This window comes from Chlorocebus sabaeus, chromosome 19 (genome assembly GCF_047675955.1).
Source record: "Chlorocebus sabaeus isolate Y175 chromosome 19, mChlSab1.0.hap1, whole genome shotgun sequence".
Lineage (NCBI taxonomy): Eukaryota > Metazoa > Chordata > Mammalia > Primates > Cercopithecidae > Chlorocebus > Chlorocebus sabaeus.
In genome coordinates this window covers 7,723,826-7,748,167 of record NC_132922.1, presented here as the reverse complement: position 1 = coordinate 7,748,167, position 24,342 = coordinate 7,723,826, and the positions used below count along the sequence as shown (strand labels likewise).

General features: G+C 50.6%; 1 protein-coding gene across 2 annotated transcripts in view; it reads right to left on the bottom strand.

The window, feature by feature from the left end:
• TTLL1 (TTL family tubulin polyglutamylase complex subunit L1) overlaps positions 1–24,342 on the bottom strand; it is a 42,293-nt gene that overhangs the window by 17,006 nt on the left and 945 nt on the right. The window contains exons 2-7 of one of the 2 annotated variants that reach the window (XM_007976000.3): positions 17,385–17,469; positions 13,404–13,520; positions 8,621–8,829; positions 7,029–7,209; positions 3,936–4,070; positions 3,576–3,684 (exon numbers count right to left, since the gene is read on the bottom strand). In XM_007976000.3, coding sequence (XP_007974191.1) covers positions 3,576–3,684; positions 3,936–4,070; positions 7,029–7,209; positions 8,621–8,829; positions 13,404–13,516 — 747 coding nt within the window. In that variant the 5' untranslated portion in view covers positions 13,517–13,520; positions 17,385–17,469. The remainder of the gene's footprint in view (positions 1–3,575; positions 3,685–3,935; positions 4,071–7,028; positions 7,210–8,620; positions 8,830–13,403; positions 13,521–17,384; positions 17,470–24,342) is intronic. The other variant, XM_073006639.1, reaches the window with a different exon arrangement.

Below are 24,342 nucleotides of genomic sequence, written 5' to 3'. Positions count from 1 at the left end.
CAACAGCATACCATGTCTGGCTGACGCCATGTGTCAGGCCCTGCTCCCTCCAGGACGGCCCTGCTCCCTCCAGGACGGCCCTGCAGGGCCACCCCCGCTCCACAGCACCGCGGGGTGGGCGGAGGCCTCCATTGCAGCAACATCAGCTTGCGGACTTCTACCTCAGTCTTTCCTGGGGAAGCCAGCCTAAGGCGCGCCTGGGCTGCACACTGCAGTGTAAAAGCACCACACCCAAAACTCTCCAACAACCTTGAGAAGCTGCCATTATCATTCCATTTCACAGAGGAGGCCGGGCTCACAGAAGCAGTTACTTGGCCGAGCTTTCCTCCTGGGCTGGGATGGGGCTGGGCCCCCAGCCCACATGTTCTGAGCCAGTTCTGAGCTCTTCCTGTTTTGCCATCCCTGAAAATTAATTCTCCATACAATGCTTGCCTTTGAAGGCAAAGGGCTAGAAAATACCCAAATGTATTCCACTGTTAGGAGACTGCAATTTCATTTTCTAAGTATAAAGCGAGAACCATGATCTAAAATAAAATCAGCCTACCAACTGCTCCAGCAAACACCACTGACTCAAAGCAGATAAAAGGAGAATTAACCACATTTTAAAAGACAGTCCAGGCACGGTGGCTCACGCCTGTAATCCCAGCACTTTGGGAAGCCAAGGTGAGAGGATCACCTGAGGTCAAGAGTTCGAGACCAGCCTGGCCAACGTGGTGAAACCTCGTCTCTACTAAAAACCCCAGCCAGGTGTGGTGGCACGCACCTATAACCCCAGTTACTCGGGGGGTTGAGGCAGGAGAATCACTTGAACCCGAGAGGCGGAGGCTGCAGTGAGCCGAGATCGCGCCATTGCACTCCAGCCTGGGTGACAGAGCAAGACTCTGTCTAAAAAAACTAATAATAATAAAGACACAAATAAAAAATGAAATTTGTAAAACTGACGCTTGCTTGGTTTGCTCTCAGGAAGACCTGAAGGGGAAGTGAGTTAGGCCAGCCACATGTGGAAACCACTTGGCCCCGGTAAACGGTGGCCATCGTCATCCCAACACCAGCAAGGTGAACCCCGGCTCCTGTTGGCAGCTGTGGGCCCGGAGGGCTGGTGAGCTGCCCACGTCACACAGAGGTAAGTGATGGGCGGAGGACCGAGTCCAGCCTCGTCTGAACAAACTCTTCAGCAGGTTCTTCAGAAATGCATATTTCATACCAATACTCACTCTCTTTCTCAAATTAGAAAAAAGATCAGCGCATTCAAGGCTTCCATTCAAAGAAGATTCAAAACAAAGAAAGAGTCTTTCATAAAGAAACGAGACTTTCGGTTTGTGTTGGGGTGAAATGAGAGCCCCAAACCTGAACCGGGCCCACAAAGCCCTGTGTGTCTGCCTTCACTGGCCTCTCCAGTCCCTCCCCATCCACTGCCCTCACGCCAGGGGCTCCCGCCACCTTGGCATCCTTTCAGCCCCTGTAAAGCTCCCTCTGGCAACGGCCTCGGCACACGCTGTACCCACCACCATGGAACCTTCCCTGCCTCCTCTGGATTATCCCGACTCATGCTTTAGATCTCGGCTTCAGCACTACTTTGCAGGGAAGCCTTCTCCAACCACTGGACGAGGGGCTTCTTTTGTTCCATGCTCTTCTAGATGTGTGTTCCTCACTTTCAGAGCAAGCAGCTCGGTTTCTAATTTCATGTTCATCAGGGTGATTAGTTGATGACTATCTCCCCCGGAAGTTCTGCGATCCATGAGAGTAGGTACTAAGGTAGGCTTTGCCTATCACTGCGTCCTGGGCACTCAGAAGAGGACCAACTCACATAGGTGCTCAATGCATACAGATGCCCCTTGGTGGGGTTATGTCCAGATAAGCCCAAAGCAAGTTGAAAATATCATCAATTGAAAGTGCACTTGGCCAGGCGCCTCTAATCCCAGCACTTTGGAAGGCCGATGCAGGCAGATCACCTGAGGTCAGGAGTTCGAGACCAGCCTGACCAACATGGAGGAAACCCCATCTCTGTTAAAAATACAAAATTAGCCAGGCGTAGTGGCGCATGTCTGTAATCCCAGCTACTGAGGAGGCTGAGGCAGGAGAATCACTTGAACCCGGGAGGCAGATGTTGCAGTGAGCCAAGATCGTGCCACTGCACCCCAGCCTGGGCAACAGAGCGAGACTCCACCTCAAAAAGAAAAAAAAAAGTGCGTTTAATACACCTAACTTACTGAATATCATAGCCTTGCCTATCTAAAACATGTACAGAACACTTACAATAGCCTGACGTTGGGCAAAATCATCTAACACAAAGCCCATTTTATAATAAAGTGTGAAATACCTCAGGTAATTTATTGACAACTGTACTCAAAGAAAAAATAATGGTTGCATGGCTACTTGAAGTACGGTTCCTACTGAATGCATGTCGCTTTCACACCACTGGATGCTTGAAAAATTGTAAGTCGAGGCAGGGTACCTCAGGGACAGTCTAAACAGAAGTCACCTCATGACATCCTCCCACAGTCCCGCCAGGTAATACTTTGACTTCCTTTTATAAATGGAGAAACTGAGGCTCTGAGAGTTACACTGACTTGCCCGAGGCCACAGAACTAGAAAGGCAGGGCTTGAGCCTGCCGCCTTCTTTCTCCAGGTGCCCCCCACAGCCCCGGGCATTCAGCTGATGTGCCCCATGCCAGCCCGCCTGATCTGATGCCTAGAGCCTCCCAGTCCCATCAGTGCCGGGCCTTAGACCAGGTTACTCTTCAAGTATCACTCCTATACCCACCCTGTTCTTGCAAAAATAGAAGAAAGAAACCCACAAAGTTGGTCTTTTTTTTTTTTTGGAGACAGAGTCTCGCTCAGTGGTCCAGGTTGGAGTGCAATGGTGCTATCTTGGCTCACTGCAACCTCTGCCTCCCGGTTCAAAGTGATTCCTGCCTCAGCCTCCCGAGTAGCTGGAATTACAGGTGCCAGCCACCACGGTAATCTCTGTATTTTTTTTTTTTTAGTAGAGACAGGGTTTCATTGTGTTGGTCAGGCTGGTCTTGAACTCCTGACCTCAGGTGATCCACCCGCCTTGGCCTCCCAAGTGTTGGGATTACAGGCGTGAGCCACCACACCCAGCTTAATTTTTTTTTTTTTTTTTTTTTTTGAGATGGAGTCTCGCTCTGTCGCCGAGGCTGGAGTGCGGTGGCGCAATCTCGGCTCACTGCAAGCTCAGCCTCCCGCATTCACGCCAGGGACGACAGGCGCACGCCACCATGCCCGGCTAATTTTTTGTATTTTTAGTAGAGACGGGGTTTCACCAGGTGAGCCAGGATGGTCTTGATCTCCTGACCTCGTGATCTGCCCACCTCGGCCTCCCAAAGTGCTGGGATTACAGGTGTGAGCCACTGCGTCCGGCACGCCCGGCCTAATTTTTATATTTTTAGTAGAGATGGGGTTTCGCCATGTTGGCCAGACTGGTCTCCAACTCCTGACCTCAGGTAGTCCACCCGCCTCGGCCTCCCAAAGCGCTAGGATTACAAGCGTGAGCCACCGTGCCCAGCCTGAAAGTCAGTCCATTTCTGTAAGCACAAATGAAAGAACACACTCACCCCGTGTTTCTGGATGGCGACGTTGGTGAGATGAACGAACATGTTGTCCAGCTCACTGGTACTCGGGGTGTATTTCACTGTGCAAAACCGGCAAAACCCAAGCTTATACCTAGGTGGGAATGTAGATTAATTCAAACTCTGAGGAGAAACACAAAGAAAAGACACCACTTCATTCTCTAAAAAGAGCTGCTTTTGTGTGTGTGATTGACATGACTCACATCAGCATCAGGCCTGACTGCTCTTACTTCCCTCAGGCACCGCACATGCACTGTTTCACCAAACCTCACAATGGTGCTAAGAAGAAAGACATTTTGCGTGAAAACAAAATCAAGAGGGAACCAAAACCTTAGGGGCGCTTACATGTAACAGCGTAGCGGACGGTACGTGGACACCAGAACGTACAAGCGCAGGTCGAACTTCCTCCCGCCAATTAGTAACGGGTTGTTGATATAGAGAGAAATCACGTAGGCTTCTTTATTAGATTGAGACACAAACCTAAATATGGCAGAGAAAGTAAAAATTAGATGGTAAAAGATACAATACCGAAGACACAATCCATGAAAGGAATAACTGATAAACTGGACTTCATTAAAATTAAAAAATTAGAGTTCCGGCCGGGAGCGGTGGCTCACATCTGTAATCCCAGCACTTTGGGAGCCCGAGGCAGGTGCATCACTTCAGGTTAGGAGTTCAAGATAAGCCTGGTCAGCATGGCGAAACCCTGTCTCTACTAAAAAGAAAAAAAATTAGCTGGGTATGGTGGTGTGTGCCTGTAATCCCAGATACTCAGGAGGCTGAGGCATTAGAATCACTTTAACCCAGCCGGGCGCGGTGGCTCACGCCTGTAATCCCAGCACTTTGGGAGGCCGAGGTGGGCAGATCATGAGGTCAGGAGATCGAGACCATCCTGGCTAACACGGTGAAACCCCGTCTCCACGAAAAACACAAAAAATTAGCCAGGCATGGTGGTGGCGCCTGTAGTCCCAGCTACTCGGGAGACTGAGGCAGGAGAATGGCGTAAACCCGGGAGGCGGAGCTTGCAGTGAGTCGAGATCACGCCACTGTACTCCAGCCTAGGCGACAGAGCGAGACTTCATCTCAAAAAATAAATAAATAAATAAATAAATAAATAAATAAATAAATAGAATCACTTGAACCCGAGCAGTGAGCTGAGATCACACCACTGCACTCCATACTGGGTGACACAGCAAGACTCCATCTCAAATAAATAAATAAATAAACTAACTAAATAAAGACAGTAAAAATATCTGTGGTTGCCACAGACTAGGGATAAACAGGCAGAGCACAGAGGATTTTGAGGGCAGCAAAACTACTCTGTATGTTACTATAATGGTGGATCTGGCCGGGCGTGGTGTCTCACGCCTGTAATCCCAGCACTTTGGGAGGCCGAGACAGATGGATCACCTGAGGTCAGGAGTTCGAGACCAGCCTGGCCAACATGATGAAACCCTGTCTCTACTAAAAATACAAAAAATAGCCAGGCATGGGGGCAGGCGCCTGTAATTCCAGCTACTCGAGAGGCTGAGGCAGAAGAATCGCTTGAACCTGAGAGGCAGAGGTTGCAGTGAACCAAGATCCTGCCACTGCACTCTAGCCTGGGCAACAGAACGAGACTCCATCTCAAAAAATAAATAAAATAATGATGGATCCATGTCACTATACATTTGTCTAAGCTCCCAAAATGGACAACACTAAGAGTGAACCCTGATGTAAATGATGGCCTTTGGGTGATGATGGGCTGGTGTCAGTCTGCCAATTTTTATTTATATATATATAAATATATATATTTATATATTTATATAGGAGGCAGGAGAATCATCTGAACCCAGGAAGTGGAGGTTGCAGTGAGCTGAGATTGCACCACTGTACTCCAGCCTGGGCAACAGAGTGAGACTCCATCTCAAAAAAAAAAAAAAAAGTAAACCTACTATAAAATGAGAAGGTGTCTCCCGTTACCCTGGGAACTCCTGACAAGTGAGTCATCTCCCCACTAGAAAAGGATCAGAAGGAAGCTTTGCCCCAGTGGGCCCCAGGCACTTCTGAGCAGCTGAGATTAAACAAAGACAAAAAGAAGCCAGCAGACCCAGGCCCCTGGGCTTGCCACGAGGCCATTGCCCCACCGCTTGCTCGGCTGTGCCCAGCTCCTCCCAGATGCTTCATACTTCACGTGTGTTAACTTGTTCCATCCCCACCACAACCCCATGGCGGTGGTGCTGCTGGTATCCCCCGTTTACTCAGATGGAGAATGTAAGACACGGACAGTCTGAAGAACAAAATATGCTCAGCCAGTTTGTGTGAGATTGGGCTTCAAACCCAGGACCCCAAGTCCCAAGACTTTGGCAGGTGCCTTGCTGCCTCAGAACCACCACGACTGACTGGTTCTCACACCAGCCTGTAATCGAAAACCGGCTGCAGGCCTTGGCCCATGACCCTCACCCTTCTTCTTCATGGCCTGCCTTGGGCAGAGTCTGGGACTAACCACACACAGACAGCCACAGGGCCCCACTGGGACGCCATGTGACAGATGACACACGCTTGCAAAAGCAAGCACGGGCTGCGTGGCTCGTGGCCAAAGACCACAGAACAGGCCGGGTACAGTGGCTCACGCCTGTAATCCCAACACTTTGGGAGGCCAAGGCGGGCGGGAGTTCGAGACCAGCCTGGCTAACAGGGAAAAACCCCATCTCTCTCTTTTTTATTTTAGACAGAATCTCACTCTGTCACCCAGGCTGGAGTGCAGTGGCGTGATCTCAGCTCACTGCAACCTCTGCCTCCTGGGTTCAAGCGATTCTCCTGCCTCAGCCTCCTGAGTAACTGGGATTACAGGCACCTGCCACCTCACCCAGCTAATTTTTTTTTTTTTTTGGTATTTTTAGTAGAGATGGAGTTTTGCCATCTTGGCTAGGCTGGTCTTGATCTCCTGACCTCGTGACCCACCCACCTCGGCCTCCCAAAGGGCTGAGATTACAGGCATGAGCCACCAAGCCCGGCCGCAAAACCCCATCTCTATTTACAAAAAAAAAAAAAAAACTCTATTAAAAAAATACAAAAATTGGCCGGGCACGGTGGCTCACGCCTGTAATCCCAGCACTTTGGGAGGCCGAGGTGGGCGGATCACGAGGTCAGGAGATTGAGACCATCCTGGCTAACACGGTGAAACCCCGTCTCTACTAAAAAATACGAAAAACTAGCTGGGCGTGGTGGTGGGCGCCTGTAGTCCCAGCTACTCGGGAGGCTGAGGCAGGAGAATGGCATAAACCTGGGAGGCGGAGTTTGCAGTGAGCTGAGATCCAGCCACTGTGCTCCAGCCTGGGCGACAGAGCGAGACTCCGTCTCAAAAAAAAAAAAAAAGGAAAACCACAAAGACTGCAGAACGGCATGAAACGGTGAACTGGGACCTGGCACACAAAGCAGGTGGCTGCCCACACTTACGAAGACGTCTTGCTGTCCCGGGACCACTTTTTGATCTGTGAGAGCTTGTTGATAAGGAAGATGCCCTTTCCCTGGGCCTTGCCACAAGGCTTCATGATCCAGGTGCTGGACGGGCTCTTCCGGAACTCCTCTACAAACAGGTTGTAGTCAGCAGGCAGCATATAGGTGACAGGAACAAAGTCTGCAAAGCAAAGACACCCAGCACTGGTAAGCGGCCAGCCCAGCAGTGACCATGAACAGAAAGATCTTGCCCCTGCCTTTCCAGGGTCTATGGGCTTAGTGCCCCCCACCGCAACCCAGCAGCTAACAGAACAAGGGCCTCTGCTGCACCATCCCTGGGCAACACTCAGAAGTTACATTTACAGAGCCTACCTCAGCACCTGACACACCTGTATTTTTCAATCCCCACGGCTACCTGGGAGCTACTGTAAATAAACCCTGTAATAATTCCCATTTAGCAGATGAGGAAACTGATACCCAGGGAGGTCAGTTAGAGAATTCTGCCCAGGTTAGAAAGAAATCTGAAACGGCCGGGCGCGGTGGCTCAAGCCTGTAGTCCCAGCACTTTGGGAGGCCGAGACGGGCGCATCACGAGGTCAGGAGATCGAGACCATCCTGACTAACACGATGAAACCCCGTCTCTACTAAAAAATACAAAAAACTAGCCGGGCGAGGGGGCGGGTGCCTGTAGTCCCAGCTACTCCGGAGGCTGAGGCAGGAGAATGGCATAAAACTGGGAGGCGGAGCTTGCAGTGAGCTGAGATCTGGCCACTGCACTCCAGCCTGGGCGACAGAGCCAGACTCTGTCTCAAAAAATAAAAACAAAAAATAAAAAAACAAAGAAAGGAATCTGAAACTATTCAGTCCAACTTTTATCCCGGACTGGACAGGGCACGCTGTCTTCCCTGGGTATAGCCAGACATAGTCATGAGCCCTCGTGGCAGCCTGTGGCTCAAGAAGTGTTTCCCCGGGCTGAGTACTGAGGGCATCCTCTGGCTTACACAAAGTCCATGCCGGCTGGGCATGGTGGCTTATGCCTCTAATCCCAGCATTTTGGGAGGCCGAGGCGGGTGGATCACAAGGTCAGGAGTTTGAGACCAGCCTGGCCAATATGGTGAAATCCCGTCTCTACTAAAAATACAAAAATAAATTAGCCAGGCATGGTGGCGGGCACCTAGAGTCACAGCTACTTGGGAGGCTGAGGCAGGAGAATTGCTTAAACCCAGAAGGCGAAGGTTGCAGTGAGCTGAGATCACGCCACTGCACTCCAGCCTGGGCGACAGAGCGAGACTCCGTCTCAAAAAAAAAATAAAAAATAAAAAATAATAATAATAAAAGAAAAAAGAAAAGAAAAGAAAAGAAAAAAAGTCCATGCCAGGCAATTCCCAAGGCACTCACAGAAACTAGGATCCCAAACTCAGGCCCCTCCTGCTCCCTCATTCTGGAGACACCTGAAATGAAACAGGTGCCACCACAACTCGCGTGGACATACTCACGCATCAAAGCCAACAGTCACCACCTCAGCGCCTCGCGCCCCAAAGAAACAATTCAGCTGTTTACTGAAAACATGAGCCAGTGGAAAAGGCACAAACCCAGATAGAGGTATTTTCCATTTTCATCTTTTTCTGCCAGGGGACTCCCTTCTTTCTCCAGTTCCTTCCTGTATCTTTTGATGTTCTTCACCATCAGGTCCTTCCGGGTCAGTTCATAGTGGTTTGGAAAATGGTTGACTATTTGGTCATCTGAGAGCCGATATCCAGTTTCGACACTGAACACATTTCGGATGGTTTGCACACTCATCCTGAAAGAGATGAGCAGGACAGATGCTGGGCAGTGACGTCTGTGTGGCAGGAGCCCTTGTTCCCATCCCTGCAAACACCCCGAACCCTCAGCACCCTTTCCCACTACTCCCACATCCCCCGGCACCTGAGCCAGGGGCTGCCCGGCCCATAGCAGCACAGAACAGGTGCCCGGGGACAGGCCAGGACCCAAACCGTGTGAGGCCCAGGAGCTGTGCTGATTCTGTACCCTGAGTTGTTTCCCTCTCTGGCCCAGAGCAGGGGCTCAATAGATGTTTACTGATTAGGGATAACACGGATTAAGGATAACACTGTCAACAAATATACCCTTTTCAGACTCTGAAGTCAGGAAACTCATTTAAACAGGATCTGTACCCAAATTCAGGAAGGTCAAGGACCCTTTCAAAACAAAATCACAGGGGTTAGTTACGGGCCCTGAGTCAGTACTTGATATTCTTGGAGAGTCTGCTGAAGGCGCAAGGTTGGGACAACAGAGTTGAAAGAGAAATGGATTCCCTCCAAGCCTCTGAGAATGCCACGGTCTCCCTGCCACACACCTGTCCTCACCACACCCCGAGAAGCAGGGAAGGGGTACGGAGGAAGAGCTGGCCCCGCCCAGAGCCAGAGCCACAAAACATAGCAAGTCACCCCAGCCTCTTGCACTGTGATCCCTGGGCCCCCAGCCTACTCCTACCCCACAGCACCACCCTAGAGAAGGTGCCCAGAAGGATTCCAGGATGGCTAGAATAAAGGGAATCTTTTTTGATTTTTTATTATAGAAAACCTCCACCACACTCAGAAGGAGAGAGAAAGCGTTGAGGGACCCCCATTGCCCCATTCCCCAGTTAATGGCATGTGGCCAGTCTCGTTTAGTCTGAACCTCCACCTCATTCAGCACTGGTGTGTTCTGAACCAATTCCCAGACATCATATTAGTTCATCCAAAGCATTTCTGTAAGATTCTCTAATGGTTCAAGACTCCATATTCTATTATGTGATATTCTATTTTATATAATTATCAGAACTAAAAAAGTATGTATGTATATATGTACGTATTTATATGTTTTTGAGATAGGGTCTCACTCTGTTGCCCAGGCCGGGGTGTCATGACTTGATCTTGGTGCGCTACAACCTCTGCCTCCCAGGCTCAAGCAATCCTCCTGCCTCAGCCTCCCAAGTAGCTGGTACTACAGGAAGGGGCCACCGTGTCCAGCTAAATTTTTATAGTTTTTTTTGTAGAGACGGGGTTTTGCCATGTTGCCCAGGCTGGTCTCAAACTCCTGGACTCAACTGATCCTCCCGCCTCAGCCTCCCAAAGTGCTGCAATTACAGGCGTGAGCCACTGTGCTTAGCAATGACAGGAATACTTCTGTAGGGACAAGCTTCCCTTCATCAACAGTCTAGATGCCTCAAGAACAGTTCATACACAAAACACAGAATCAGGCCGGGCGCGGCAGCTCCAGCCTGTAATCCCAGCACTTTGGGAGGCCAAGACGGGCGGATCACGAGGTCAGGAGATCGAGACCATCCTGGCTAACACGGTGAAACCCCATCTCTACTAAAAAAAAACATAAAAAACTAGCCGGGCGAGGTGGCGGGCGCCTGTAGTCCCAGCTACTCAGGAGGCTGAGGCAGGAGAATGGCGTGAACCCGGGAGGCGGAGCTTGCAGTGAGCTGAGATCCGGCCACTGCACTCCAGCCTGGGCGACAGAGCGAGACTCCGTCTCAAAACACAAAAAACAAAAAAAACAGAATCAGTGTTTGATTCCTTCCCTTTATTTATCAGTTTTTCAAAGTAAAGAGCTGGTCAGGCGCAGTGGCTCACATCTGTAATCCAACACTTTTGTTTTATTTTGGTTTGGTTTTGTTTGTTTTTTGAGATGGAGTCTTACTCTGTTGCCCAGGCTGGAGTGCAATGGCATGATCTTGGCTCACTGCAACCTCTGCCTTGTAGGTTCAAGCCATTCTCCTGCCTCAGCCTCCTGAGTAGCTGGGACTACAGGCGTGCGCCACCACGCCCAGCTAATTTTTGTATTTTTAGTAGAGATGGGGTTTTGCCATGTTGGCCAGGCTGGTCTCGAACTGCTGACCTCAGGTGAGCTGCCCGCCTTGGCTTCCCACAGTGCTAGGATTACAGGCATGAGCCACCATGCCGGCCTATAATCCAGCACATTGGAAGGCTGAGAATTGGGGCAGTGTTCAGCTGAGCATTTTTTTTTTTTTTTTTTTTTGGGACAGAGTCTCACTCTGTCATCCAGGCTGGAGTGCAGTGGCGCGATCTCAGCTAACTGCAAGCTCCACCTCCCAGGTTCACGCCATTCTCCTGCCTCAGCCTCCCGAGTAGCTGGGACTACAGGCGCCCGCCACCTCGCCTGGCTAGTTTTTTTGTATTTTTTAGTAGAGACGAGGTTTCACCGTGTTAACCAGGATGGTCTCGATCTCCTGACCTCGTGATCCGCCCGTCTCGGCCTCCCAAAGTGCTGGGATTACAGGCTTGAGCCACCGCGCCCGGCCTATTTTATTTTATTTTTTGAGATACAGTCTCAGTCTGTCACCCAGGCCGGAGTGCAATGGCGTGATTTCAGCTCACCACAACCTCTGCCTCCCAGGTTCAGGCCATAAGCTTGCCTCAGTCTCCTAGGTAGCTAGGGTTATAGGCACATGCCACCACACCCAGCTAATTTTTGCATTTTTATAGTGATGGGGTTTCACCAAGTTGGCTAGGCTGGTCTCCAACTCCTGACCTCAGGTGATGCACCTGCCTCAGCCTCCCAAGTGCTGGGATTACAGGCATGAGCCACTGTGCCCGGCCCATCACGGCTGCACCATAATCCACTCAAAGTACTTACTCCCTCCCACACTGTTTAACATTTAGTTGTTTCCAGTATTTTACCCTAACCAATTTTTCTGTAAACTTGATAGTACACTTAGTGCTTAGAACAGAAGCTCTTCTTTTTTATTTTTATTATTTTTATTTTTATTTTTTTGAGACAGAGTCTCACTCTGTCACCCAGGCTGGAGTGCAATGGTGCGATCTCCGCTTACTGCTACCTCTGCCTCCCAGGTTCAAGCGACTCTCCTGCCTCAGCCTCCCGAGTAGCTGGGACTATAGGCAGGCACCACCACGCCCAGCTAGTTTTTTTGTACTTTCAGTAGAGATGAGGTTTGGTCATGTTGGCCATGCTGGTCTTGAACTCCTGGCCTCAAGTGATCCACGGGCCTTGGCCTCCCACAGTGCTGGGATTACAGGCATGAGCCACCGTGCACGGCCAGAACAAGAGCTCTCAAAATATCAATTAGCTTGGCCGGGCACAGTGGCTCACACCTGTAATTCCAGCACTGTGGGAGGCCAAGGCTCACATGGGGAGGCTGAAGCGGGAAGATCACTTGAGTCTACAAGTTTGAGACCAGCCTGGGCAACATGGGGAGACTCTGTCTCTGAAATAAAAAAACAAACACACACACACACACCAGCTTTATTACCAAAAAAAAGAAAAAAAGAGTAACTCCAAACTGCTTCCTATTTATGGCTTGACACGGTGGCTCATGCCTCTAATCCCAGCACTTTGGGAGGCCGAGATGGGAAGATCTCTTGAGGCCAGGAGTTCAAGACCAGCCTGGGCAACACAGCAAGACCTTGTCTCTATAAAAAAAGAAAAAAAATGCGGCCAGGCACGGTGGCTTAAGCCTGTAATCCCAGTACTTCGGGATGCTGAGGCAGGTGAATCACAGAGTCAGGAGTTCAAGACCAGCCTGGCCAACATGGTGAAACCCCGTCTCTACTAAAAATACAAAAAAATGGCCGGGTGCGGTGGCTCAAGCCTGTAATCCCAGCACTTTGGGAGGCCGAGACGGGCGGATCACGAGGTCAGGAGATCAAGACCATCCTGGCTAACACGGTGAAACCCCGCCTCTACTAAAAAAATACAAAAAAACTAGCCGGGCGAGGTGGCGGGCGCCTGTAATCCCAGCTACTTGGGAGGCTGAGGCAGGAGAATGGCGTAAACCCGGGAGGCGGAGCTTGCAGTGAGCTGAGATCCGGCCACTGCACTCCAGCCTGGGCGACAGAGCGAGACTCCGTCTCAAAAAAAAATAAATAAATAAATAAATAAAAATACAAAAAAATTAGCCAGGTGTGGTGGCGCCTGTAATCCCAGGTACTTGGGAGCCTGAGGCAAGAGAATCACTTGAACCCAGGAGGCGGAGACTGCAGTGAGCTGAGATGGCACCATTGCACTCCAGCCTGGGTGCCAGAGTAAGACTGTCCTGTCCTCTGGCCCAACTATAATGCATGCTCACTGGAAGGGGAGGCCTGAGGCTCTTGTTTCTCACCCAAATTCCCCACAGGGTTGCTGAGCTGAAACACCCCAGACTTCATACCCCAGGCTGAACACAGTGACGTGGGAACACACCACAGCACATTCTCTCACAAACAGCCTTAAGGAAAAATGTGTGCGAGGAGACAGTACGACGACGGGAGACACCAGCTCTGAGGCCACTCTCTGCAGGGCACTGGAATTAGTAAAACCGATACGTAAGTCTCAGAGAAACGACCCAGCCCTGCTGTGCGTGCTTACCAGTAAAAATTCCAGTCCTCGTTTTCTGTCACTTGGACCCATCCTCTCTTTTCAAAGTTATTGATCAGCACTGACTTCTCGATATCAGTGACCCATTTTACTTTTCCTGCCATAATCCTGGAAGAGATCAAGATATCAGAGCTACAAAACTTCAACAACTCACTTTCCTTTAAACCCAAGGAATCCTCTAAACAGCACGCCCCACTCCAAACTCGATCTTACCCTGGCAGTGGTTCTCAACCGGGGGTGATTCCGTCTCCCAGGGGACACCTGGCAATGTCTAGAGACAGTCCGGTTGTCATGACTGGGAGATGCCTCTGGCATTGGGCATGTCCAGGCCAGGGATGCCGCTAAACATCTGACTGCACAGATGACCCCTCACAACCAGTCATCCAGCCCCAAATGTCAACTATGCCAAGACTGAGAAACCCTGGTCTGGTAGGAGAAACAAGCAGCCGGCAAGTCGCCACCCGGGAGTATTCAACTGCAATTGTGCCAGGAGCCACAAAGGAGGGGCACACGGGGCTCTGAGAGCCAGAGGCAAGGCAGCTAGGGAGGGCTGCCCTGAGAAGGGAACCCTCGGGCCTCGGGCCGACTTCCAATGGGTAAGTGGGGGTTGGCATGCCTATCCCATGTCCCTCCAGGCACCGCCTGTCTCCCTACTTCAAGTCACCCTTTGTAACTGTGGAGTGACCGTAAGTGTTTATCTGGACTGGGCGTGGTGGCTCACGCCTGTAATCCCAGGACTTTGGGAGGCCGAGGCGGGCGGATCGCCTGAGGTCGGGAGTTCAAGACCAGCGTGGCCAACATGGTGAAACCCCGTCTCTACTAAAAATACAAAAATTAGCCAGGTGTGGTGGTGCGCACCTATAATCCCAACTACGAGGGAGGTTGAAGCAGGAGAATCAGTTGAACCCGGGAGGCAGAGGTTGCAGTGAGCCGAGATCGTGCTACTGCCCTCCAGCCTGGGCGACAGAGCAAGACTCCATCTCAAAAAATAAAAATAGGCCGGGCGTGGTGGCTCACGACTGTAATCCCACACTGGGATGCCGAGGCAGGCAGATCACGAGGTCAGGAGATCGAGACCATCCTCGCTAACACGGTGAAACCCCGTCTCTACTAAAAATATAAAAAATTAGCCGGGCGTGGTGGCATGTGCCTGTAATCCCAGCTACTTGGGAGGCTGAGATAGGAGAATCACTTGAACCCAGGAGGCGGAGGTTGCAGTGGGCAGAGATTGCGCCACTGCACTCCAGCCTGGGCGATAGAGCGAGACTCCATCTCTAAATAAATAAATAAATTAATTAATTAATAAAATAAAATTTTTTTAAAAAAAGTGTTTACCTGACCACATCACTCCCATTTAATAACCTCCATGACTCCCCATGGTACTTAAACACACAGACCCCTTGCCCTCACCTGCTTCTCCAGGTCCACCTCATACCACCCTCTCCTTTACGCTCTGTTCTGCCACCCTGGGCTTCCTCCGCCCACTCTCTCTCCCGTCACAAGCCTCACACACACTGTGTCCCTCCACCTGCAGCGTGCTGCCCTCTCCCGTCACAAGCCTCACACACACTGTGTCCCTCCACCTGCAGCGTGCTGCCCTCACTCTCTGCCTGGCTAAGCTGCCTCCTACTCATCTGCCAGCATAAATGAATGTCGCTTGCTCCGCTAAGCCTCCCTGACCCTGCAAACCAGGTGCTGGACCCCTCGGCACCCGGGAGCTCTGTATGAAGCACCTGCTGTCCCTGCTGGGGGCCAGGGAGCTGGCTTGCTTTCTTCTTCACTGCTATGTGCCCAGGGCCCAGCTCCATGCCTGGGACGAGAGGGATGCTCAGATCAGATAGACTGGCTGCAGTCCCAGGCCTGTCAGCGCCACGGTGGGACTCGGAGCTGTAACAGTTACAAGAGGACTCTAGACCTCGGTTTGCTCTGAAAAGTCTAGTTTTCAAACTGCTCAGGCAGCCCAAGATTCAAGGCTCCCACCCCAGCTCCGACCAGGAAGGCTATAGGAGGCTGCCTCTCCACTCTGGTGACCCCCACACCACAGGCATCTGGCCTGTACAACTCACACGTTGTACTTAAGACAATCTTCTGGCCGGGTGTGGTGGCTCATGCCTGTAATTCCAGCACTTTGGGAGGCCGAGGCGGGCAGATCACCTGAGTCAGGAGTTCAAGACCAGCCTGGCCAACATAGCGAAGCCCCATCTCTAATAAAAATACAAAAATTAGTCAGGCATGGTGGCGCACGCCTGTAATCCCAACTACTCAGGAGGCTGAGGCAGGAGAATTGCTTGAACCCGAGAGGCAGAGGATATAGTTAGCCAAGGTCATGCCATCGCACTCTAGCCTTGGTGACAGAGCAAGACTCTGTCAGAAAAAAAAAAGAAAAAAAGAGAAGAGAAGAGAAAAGAAAAGAGAAGAAAAGAAAAGAGGCCGGGCGTGGTAGCTCATGCCTGTAATCCCAGCACTTTGGGAGGCCGAGGTGGGCAGATCATGAGGTCAGGAGATCAAGACCATCTTGGCTAACATGGTGAAACCCCATCTCTACTAAAAATAAAAAAAAATTAGCCGGGAGTGGTGGCGGTGCCTGTAGTCCCAGCTACTTGGGAGGCTGAGGCAGGAGAATGGTGTGAACCTAGGAGGCGGAGCTTGCAGTGAGCCGAGATCGCGCCACTGCACTCCAGCCTGGGTGACAGAGTGAGACTCCGTCTCAAAAAAAGAAAAGAAAAGAGGCCGGGCGCAGTGGCTCAAGCCTGTAATCCCAGCACTTTGGGAGGCCGAGACGGGCGGATCACGAGGTCAGGAGATCGAGACCATCCTGGCTAACACAGTGAAACCCCGTCTCTACTAAAAAAATACAAAAAACTAGCCGGGCGAGATGGCGGGCGCCTGTAGTCCCAGCTACTCGGGAGGCTGAGGCAGGAGAATGGCGTAAACCCGGGAGGCGGAGCTTGCAGTGAGCTGAGATCCGGCCACTGCACTCCAGCCTGGGCCACAGAGCCAGACTCTGTCTCAAAAAAAAGAAAAAAAAAAAAAGAAAAGAAAAGGAAAGAAAAGAAAAGAAAAGGAACCAGACTCAAGGGAGTCCTGGTGCCCTGATTCAAAGCCAGGGTGATACTACTCTAAAGTGCCACCTCTCTCCACACAGCCCGTCACTTCCCTCTGTGAACCTGGCCTTTGGCAGGATGATGACAACATCCAGCTCACAGGGTCAACAAGCAATAAACAGAATCGCTCTCTGGAAGCTACAAGGTGCTGTATAAAGGACTCCCATTAGGTGATCTGTCACGGTGCACGTGGCACCTCAGCAGTGGAACCTCAGCAGTCACACCAAGATGACAGTAAAAGCACAAGAGCCGCACCGTAGCACGTGAGCCGATTCCACACCCCTTATATCTGCAGACACGGGGGCCACAGAAGCCACACCCCAGAACATGCGCCGATCCCACACCCCTCACACCCGCAGACACAGGGGCCACGGGAGCCGCACCCCAGAGCGTGAGCCGATCCCACAACCCTCACACCCGCAGACACGGGGGCCACGCCAATGGCTCAGGGGACTTTTCGTTTTCACTCTGTGATTTCAGCCTCCACAGCCGTGATTTCCTGATGAATCCTGCTTGCGGCCTGGGGACCCCCAAACCACCACCGTCCAGGCTGCATGGTTCACACGTTGTACTTAAAGCAAGCATCTTAGTGGGTGACCTCACACCAGCCACTGACATCTACCTGGAGGTGATAGAAGAGTAGTGACTGGAGACCACGAAGGCTGTGTGCGATTCTCACACAGTGCTTCCCCAGGCCTCAACGCTTCCAGGTGTGAGACCCCAAACCCACCGAGACAGATGGGCCAAACATCCTCATCCACATTTCACTAAGCAAGTGAGGCAGGTGCTTTAGCCAGACCATCAGGTGTCCCTCTCTCCCACCGTGCAGACAAACGGTCCCTCAGGGGCCGCCTCAGGCTGTACCTACCATAGGCACTGATGGAGCACCACTGGCGACGCCCACGCTCACCTCGGTGTCGCTGACGTCACTGACGCTGGCCCCTCCTTCTTCCCTAAAAGTTAACACACAGACGAAATGTACATCGCACACATTAAGAAGACACTCTTTCACCATTTTTTGTTTTTGTTTTTTTGAGACAGGTTCTTATTCTGCTCACCCAGGCTGAAGCGCAGTGGTACGATCTCAACTCACTGCAATCTCCGCCTCCCGGGTTCAAGCAGTTCTCCTGCCTGAGCCTCCTGAGTAACTGCGACTACAGGCGAGTGCCACCACACCAAGCTAATTTTTGTTATTTTTTTTGTAGAGACCGGGTTTCTCCCATGTTGGCCAGGCTGGTCTCGAACTCCCAGGCTCTAGCGATCTGCCCACCTCAGCCTCCCAAAGTGCTGGATTTATAGGCGTGAGCCACCGTGCCCGGCCTCTTTAACCATTTTAAGAATACGATGACAAAACCATAACTAGCCAGAATATTCAGTGGCTGGCATCTTGTTTAACAAATGCACACTAAAAGATGCTCCTAACAGTCTTCCCGTTACAGTAAGAATTTCTGAACTGTATTACTTACGGGCTCCAGCTGGCCTTCTCAAACTGCCACACCACCCTTCATGGCATGCACCCCTTGCCCAGCTGAGCTCAGCCCCTTCCCGCACCTGCCCAACCCTTTCCTCCCACCTACAAGACTGTGTGCACCCTGTGCCCCTCCTGGAACAGCCCCTCTGCACGGCCTCTTCTCCAACTCCCACCAGTCATGCAAGGCACAGTTCAAAGGTCACTCCCTCCACAGAGAGCCATTCTCGGCCTTAGCTGGAGCTAAACTGCCCTCCCCAGACCCTCTGTCTCCTCTCCAACTATCCTTGTCGGCACTCAGAACTGCCTACCTTGCATTTCAGCCCTTTAAGTACATTCCTTCCATAAACACATGAGGGTGGGACTCTGAGTCACCTGTTCCCACTCTTGTGTGATTTTTTTTTTTTTTTTTTGAGACAAAGCCTTGCTCTGTTGCCCAGGCTGGAGTGCAGTGGCACATCTTGGCTCACTATAACCTCTGCCTCCTGGGTTCAAGGAATTCTTTTCTTTTTTTTTGAGGCAGAGTCTCACTCTGTCGCCCAGGCTGGAGCGATCTTGGTTCACTGCAACCTCCACCTCCTGGGCTCAAGCAATTCTTCTGCCTCAGCCTTCCAAGTAGCTGGGATTACAGGCACCCATCACCACCCCCGGTTAATTTTTGTATTTTTAGTAGAGACAGGGCTTCACCATGTTGGCCAGGCTGGTCTCAAACTCCCGACCTCAGGTGATATGTCTGCCTCGGCCTCTCAAAGTGCTGGGATGACAAGCGTGAGCCACTGTGCCCGGCTGCACAGATTATTTCCAGGCTGTGGTGTGGCACGTGCATCAAAGCCCACAGTCCATCCTACCTGACTCGAACATCTCTAGCACAAGCCCAGGCACAGTCAAGGCCCACAGTAAATATTCAGTGCATAGGGAGGGAGCGGGAAAACCCTCCAGGTGAGTCCCTTGAACCTGAGTCTTTGCTTTTGACAGTCGCTCCCATAGAGATGTGTTATGGGTTAAGCTGTGCCTCCCACAAACTTACGGGGAAGTCCTAACTTGTCTGAAACAAGTACATGCAGCAGAAAGAGCGTTGCCCTGAAGCTCCCCACACACCCCTTCCATTTTTTATTTTTATTCTAATTTTTTAATCTTTTTATTTGAGACAGAGTCTCGTTCTGTCGCCCAGGCTGGAGTGCAGTGGCGCAATCTCAGCGCACCACAACCTCCGCCTCCCGGGTTCAAGCATTCTCTGCCTCAGCCTCCCAAGTAGCTGGCACTACAAGCAGCTGCCACCATGTCTGGCTAATTTTTGTATTTTTAGTAGAGATGTGGTTTCACTATGTTGGCCAGGTTGGTCTTGAACTCCTGACCTCATGATCCACCCGCTTCAGCCTCCCAAAGTGCTGGAATTATAGGCGTGAGCCACCACACCCGGCCAATTTTTTTTTTTTTTTTTTTTTTTTTTGAGTAAGACTCTCGCTCTGTCACCCAGGCTGGAGTGCAACGGTGCCATCTTGGCTCACTGCAACCTCCACCTCCTGGGTTCAAGCAATTCTCTTGCCTCAGCCTCCCGAGTGGTTGGGATTACAGGTGCATGTCCCTACGCACGGCTAGTTTTTATATTTTTAGTAGAGGCAGGGTTTCATCATGCTGGCCAGGCTGGTCTCGAACTCCTGACCACAAGTGATCCATCCCCCCTCTGCCTCCCAAAGTGCTGGGATTACAGGTGTGAGCCACTGCACCCAGGCCCCTTCCATTTTTTTTTTTTTTTTTAAATAACACAGATAATTGATTACGTTACATTAATAATATCTAACAAGGCTCCAGAGCTGGTAATTTCTGGGCTTGATATCATCACCAATAGCTCGAGTTCTTCCCATTTTACATTTTGCCATCCTCAGAAAATTGGCTCTGTCCTCAGTCAAGCCCAGTTAAGACAGCTACATTTCCAGGAGAAGAAAAGCCTGTTTCTCTTTCAGCGTTTCTTTTTATGTGAGAAAATCTTTTAGAAAAAAAAATAATGGCCAGACGGGGCGTGGGGCATGGTGGCTCATGCCTGTAATCCCATCACTTTGAGAGGCCAAGACGGGTGGATCACCTGAGGTCAGGAGTTCGAGGTCAGCCAGACCAACAGAAACCCCGTCTCTGCTAAAAATACAAAATTAGCTGGGCGTGGTAGCGCATGCCTATAATGCCAGCTACTCAGGGGGCTGAGGTAGAAGAATTGCTTGAACCCAGGAGGTGGAGTCAACAGTGAGCCAAGATTGCACCATTGCACTCCAGCCTGGGCAACAAGAGCAAACTCCATCTCAAAAACAACAACAACAAAAACCCAATGGCAAGGGAATGAGCATATCAAACTGGCTTAGGCTAATTAGGATTTATTCCTGAGTTGGGGATATGATCACCTTCCCTGAGCAAAACTCTTGATATAATTAACCAAGAAAAAAAAAAATGAAAAAAGGATATGTGTCAGCTACAAGTGTCTTGACAGATCAACTGAGCCAACTGAGATTTAACGAGTTGAGACTCTCAAAGCAGTTTGGTTAATTTCCTTGATATTAGTTATTTACTAATGTTTACCAAATTGCTACTTTGTATCATACTTTCTACTAGCCATTTACCTAACAATATCATGGCATTAAAATAAACTAAATCTTTATTTTCGTCAAAAGGGACGCCAAGTAAGATAGAAACAGAGCTCCTGTCTAAAACATCTTTTTTTTTTTTCTTTTTTGAGATGGAGTCTAGCTCTGCTGTCCAGGCTAGAAAGCAGTGGCGCAATCTTGGCTCACTGCAACCTCCACCTCCCAGGGTTCAAGCGATTCTCCTGCCTCAGCCCTCTGAGTAGCTGGGATTACAGGCGCCCGCCACAATGCCCAGCTAATTTTGTATTTTTAGTAGAGGCAGGGCTTCACCATGTTGTCCAGGCTAGTCCTGAACTCCGAACCTCAGGTGATCCACCCGCCTCAGTCTGCCAAAGTGTTGGGATTACAGGCGGCTCAGAGCCACCGTGCCCAGCCGACATCTTTTTCTTTCTTTCTTTGCAGGCTCCCCACCTGCTTTTTCTAGGTTTCAACCATAAGCTTCCAATCTCTTATCATCAGGTGGTTAGGTTGGAGTAATTCCAGCCAAGACCCTGGCTGGGCACTGGAGCTCAACCATGCCTGCAGAGTAAGGAATGACATATTTATATCATCACTAAGAACAAAATCTACCACTTTTTTTTTTTTTTTTGAGTCAGCATCTCGCTCTGTCGCCCAAGCTGGAGTGCAGTGGCATGATCTCGGCTCACTGCAACCTCCGCCTCCTGGGTTCAAGTGATTCTCTTGCCTCAGTCTCCTGAGTAGCTGGGACTACAGGCGCATGCCACCACGCCCAGCTACTTTTTTGTTTTTTTAATAGAGATAAGGTTTCACCATGTCAGCCAGGATGGCCTCGATCTCCTGACCTCATGATCCACCTGCCTCGGCCTCCCAAAATGCTGGGATTACAGGTGTGAGCTACTGCGCCTGGCAAAAGCTATCACTTATTAAACACTAGCATGTGTCAGGCACTGGGTGGGGTAGTTTATGAGTATTCTTCTCCACTGTGTATATTCATATTATCATCTCATGTGATGCCCAAAGGCAGATGATATGGTTTGACTGTATCCCAATCTCACCTTGAATTGTAATAATTACCACTAGTCCAGGGCAGGGCAAGGTGGAGATAAACGAATCATGGGAGTGGTTCCCCACGTACTGTTTTCGTGGTAGTGAATAAATCTCGTGAGATTTGATGGTTTCATAAACGCGAGTTCCCCTGCACAAGCTCTCTTGCCTGCCACCACGTATGATGTTTTGCTCTTCCTTCACCTTCCGCCATGATTGTGACTGTGAGTCAATTAAACCTCTTCCTTTTATAAATTACCCAGTTTTGGGTATGTCTTTATTAGCAGCATGAGAACAGACTCATAGAGCAGGAATTCTCCCCATTTTACAGATGAGGAAAATGGGGGCCAGAGAATAAAAAGAAGAGGAGAGAGTGCAGCCTGTGGACAGCCTACATGCTTCCCTCCCACACCAGATGGCAACTGCTGTTTCACATATGCCTCCCACATCAGATAGCAGCCTCCTGCGGGGCAGCAGAGTGGGCTGGCTCAGGAGTGGGCTGACTCGCGTCTGTTCTCATGTCTGGTAGCCAGCCAGGCCTGGTGTGGGGCTCCAAAATCGTGTGTAGACAAGTGATCCACCGGGCCATGCCCCACAGTGCAGAAAAATGGGTGATTCCTTCTCAATCCTAAGCAATATTAAGCCCTTTTCCTTAGAAAAGTAAATAAATACCTAATATCAGATTGTTTTATTGTTGCTTCCTCCTAACACAGAAAAACGGAAGTAGGGTTAAGGGTACCAAGTAACATGTTGTATCTCTCCTGGTTCACGTGAATTGATGCATCTGAATGTTATGCCACTTTCTAAACTGAGTATCATAAAAACCTAACCAGGAAAAACAGAGAGTGACATATTGACGTTTTATGTTGAATGCAGCTCAGAACTGGTGTTGCGGCTGTCACCACCTGAGATGTGCCCACCACAGAAAGCCATCCTGAAACCAGAGAGCTGCTGGTTATTTTCAGAAGACACCCTGGGTCTCGTTCCTGGGGCAACGGGGTAGTATCGCCATGAGCTTAAAGAGAAGGTTTCCCACGAACACCCTGGGTGTCAGGGCCATTGATGGTTTAACTTCTCATCCATCCACACAGCCCTGACAGCCACTCAGTGCCAGGCCTGCCACAGAGAGACATTAAACTGAGAGCCCAGACAGGGGCGGGGAGTGCAGGAGACACACATTCAACAAGCTGTAAGGCCTGCCTGCAGCACAGGGCTTCAACAACACATCACAGTTCAACTGCGGCCTGGGAAGGAAGGGATGGTTTATTTGATCCAGCAGCAAATCAGGTCAGCTTCACTCCAGAAGATTCCAAATCCATCCTCAACTCCCACAGTGTCCCCTCTCTCCTGGGCAACTGCAGCAGGCCCCACTCTGTCCCCTGTTACTCTCCTCCCTCCACTACAACCCATTTCCCACCGAGCAGTGGACCAATGTGTGACACACACAACACTAACCATGTCACCCTGCTCACCACCCCACAGTAGCTTCCTATTGCACTAAAAACGAAGCTAGTGGTCCTCCATGGCCTACAAGGCCAGCCCTGCAGATATGGACCATCACCTCTTAGTCCCTGTCTCTCACCAACCCTCTGTAGCCCCTGACCTTCTTTCAGCTCCCGACACCCCACAAGCTGCATTTTGTCTCAAGCCTTTGCTCTTCCTCCAGATCTGGCCCCTTCTCAAAAGTCAACTGCTCAGAGTGGCTTTCCCCAACCACTCAATCTCAATCCTTCTCATTCTACCACACTGTCACTTTATTTTCTCCATGGTACTTGGGTTGTAAGCAATCATTTAGTCCAGTGCTACTCAAAGCATGGCCCATGGGTCAGCAGCACCTGGAGCTTGTTAGAAATACAGATTCTTTGGGAGGCCAAGGCAGGTGGATCACCTGAGGTCAGAAGTTCAAGACCAGCCTGGCTAACATGGTGAAACTCTGTCTCTACTAAAAATACAAAATTAGTTGCGCGTGGTGGCGCACATCTACGATCCCAGGTACTCGGGAGGCTGATGCAGGAGAATCACTTGAACCTGGGAGGTGGTAGTTGCAGTGAGTCGGCATTGCGCCACCACACTCCAGCCTGGGCAACAGAGTGAGACTCCACCTAAAAAAAAAACAAAAAACAAAAAAAAAAAAAAAAAAACACGCAAGAATATGGCCAGGAATGGTGGTTCACGCTTGTGATCCCAGCACTTTGAGAGGCCTAGGTGGGCAGATCACCTGAGGTCAGGAGCTCGAGACCAGCCTGGCCAACATGGCGAAACCCCATCTCTACTAAAATTTAAAAAATTAGCTTGGCCGGGCGCGGTGGCTCACGCCTGTAATCCCAGCACTTTGGGAGGCCGAGGCGGGCGGATCACAAGGTCAGGAGATCGAGACCATCCTGGCTAACACGGTGAAACCCCGTCTCTACTAAAAATAGAAAAAATTAGCCGGGCGCAGTGGCGGGCGCCTGTAGTCCCAGCTACTCGGGAGGCTGAGGCAGGAGAATGGCGTGAACCCGGGAGGCGGAGCTTGCAGTGAGCCGAGATTGCGCCACTGCACTCCAGCCTGGGCGACAGAGCGAGACTCCGTCTCAAAAAAAAAAAAAAAAAAAAAAAAAAATTAGCTGGGCATGGTGGCGCGCGCCTGTAATCGCAGCTACACGGCAGGCTGAGGCAGGAGAATCGCTTGAACCCGAGAGGCGGAGGTCGCAATGAGCCAACATCGCGCCACTGCACTC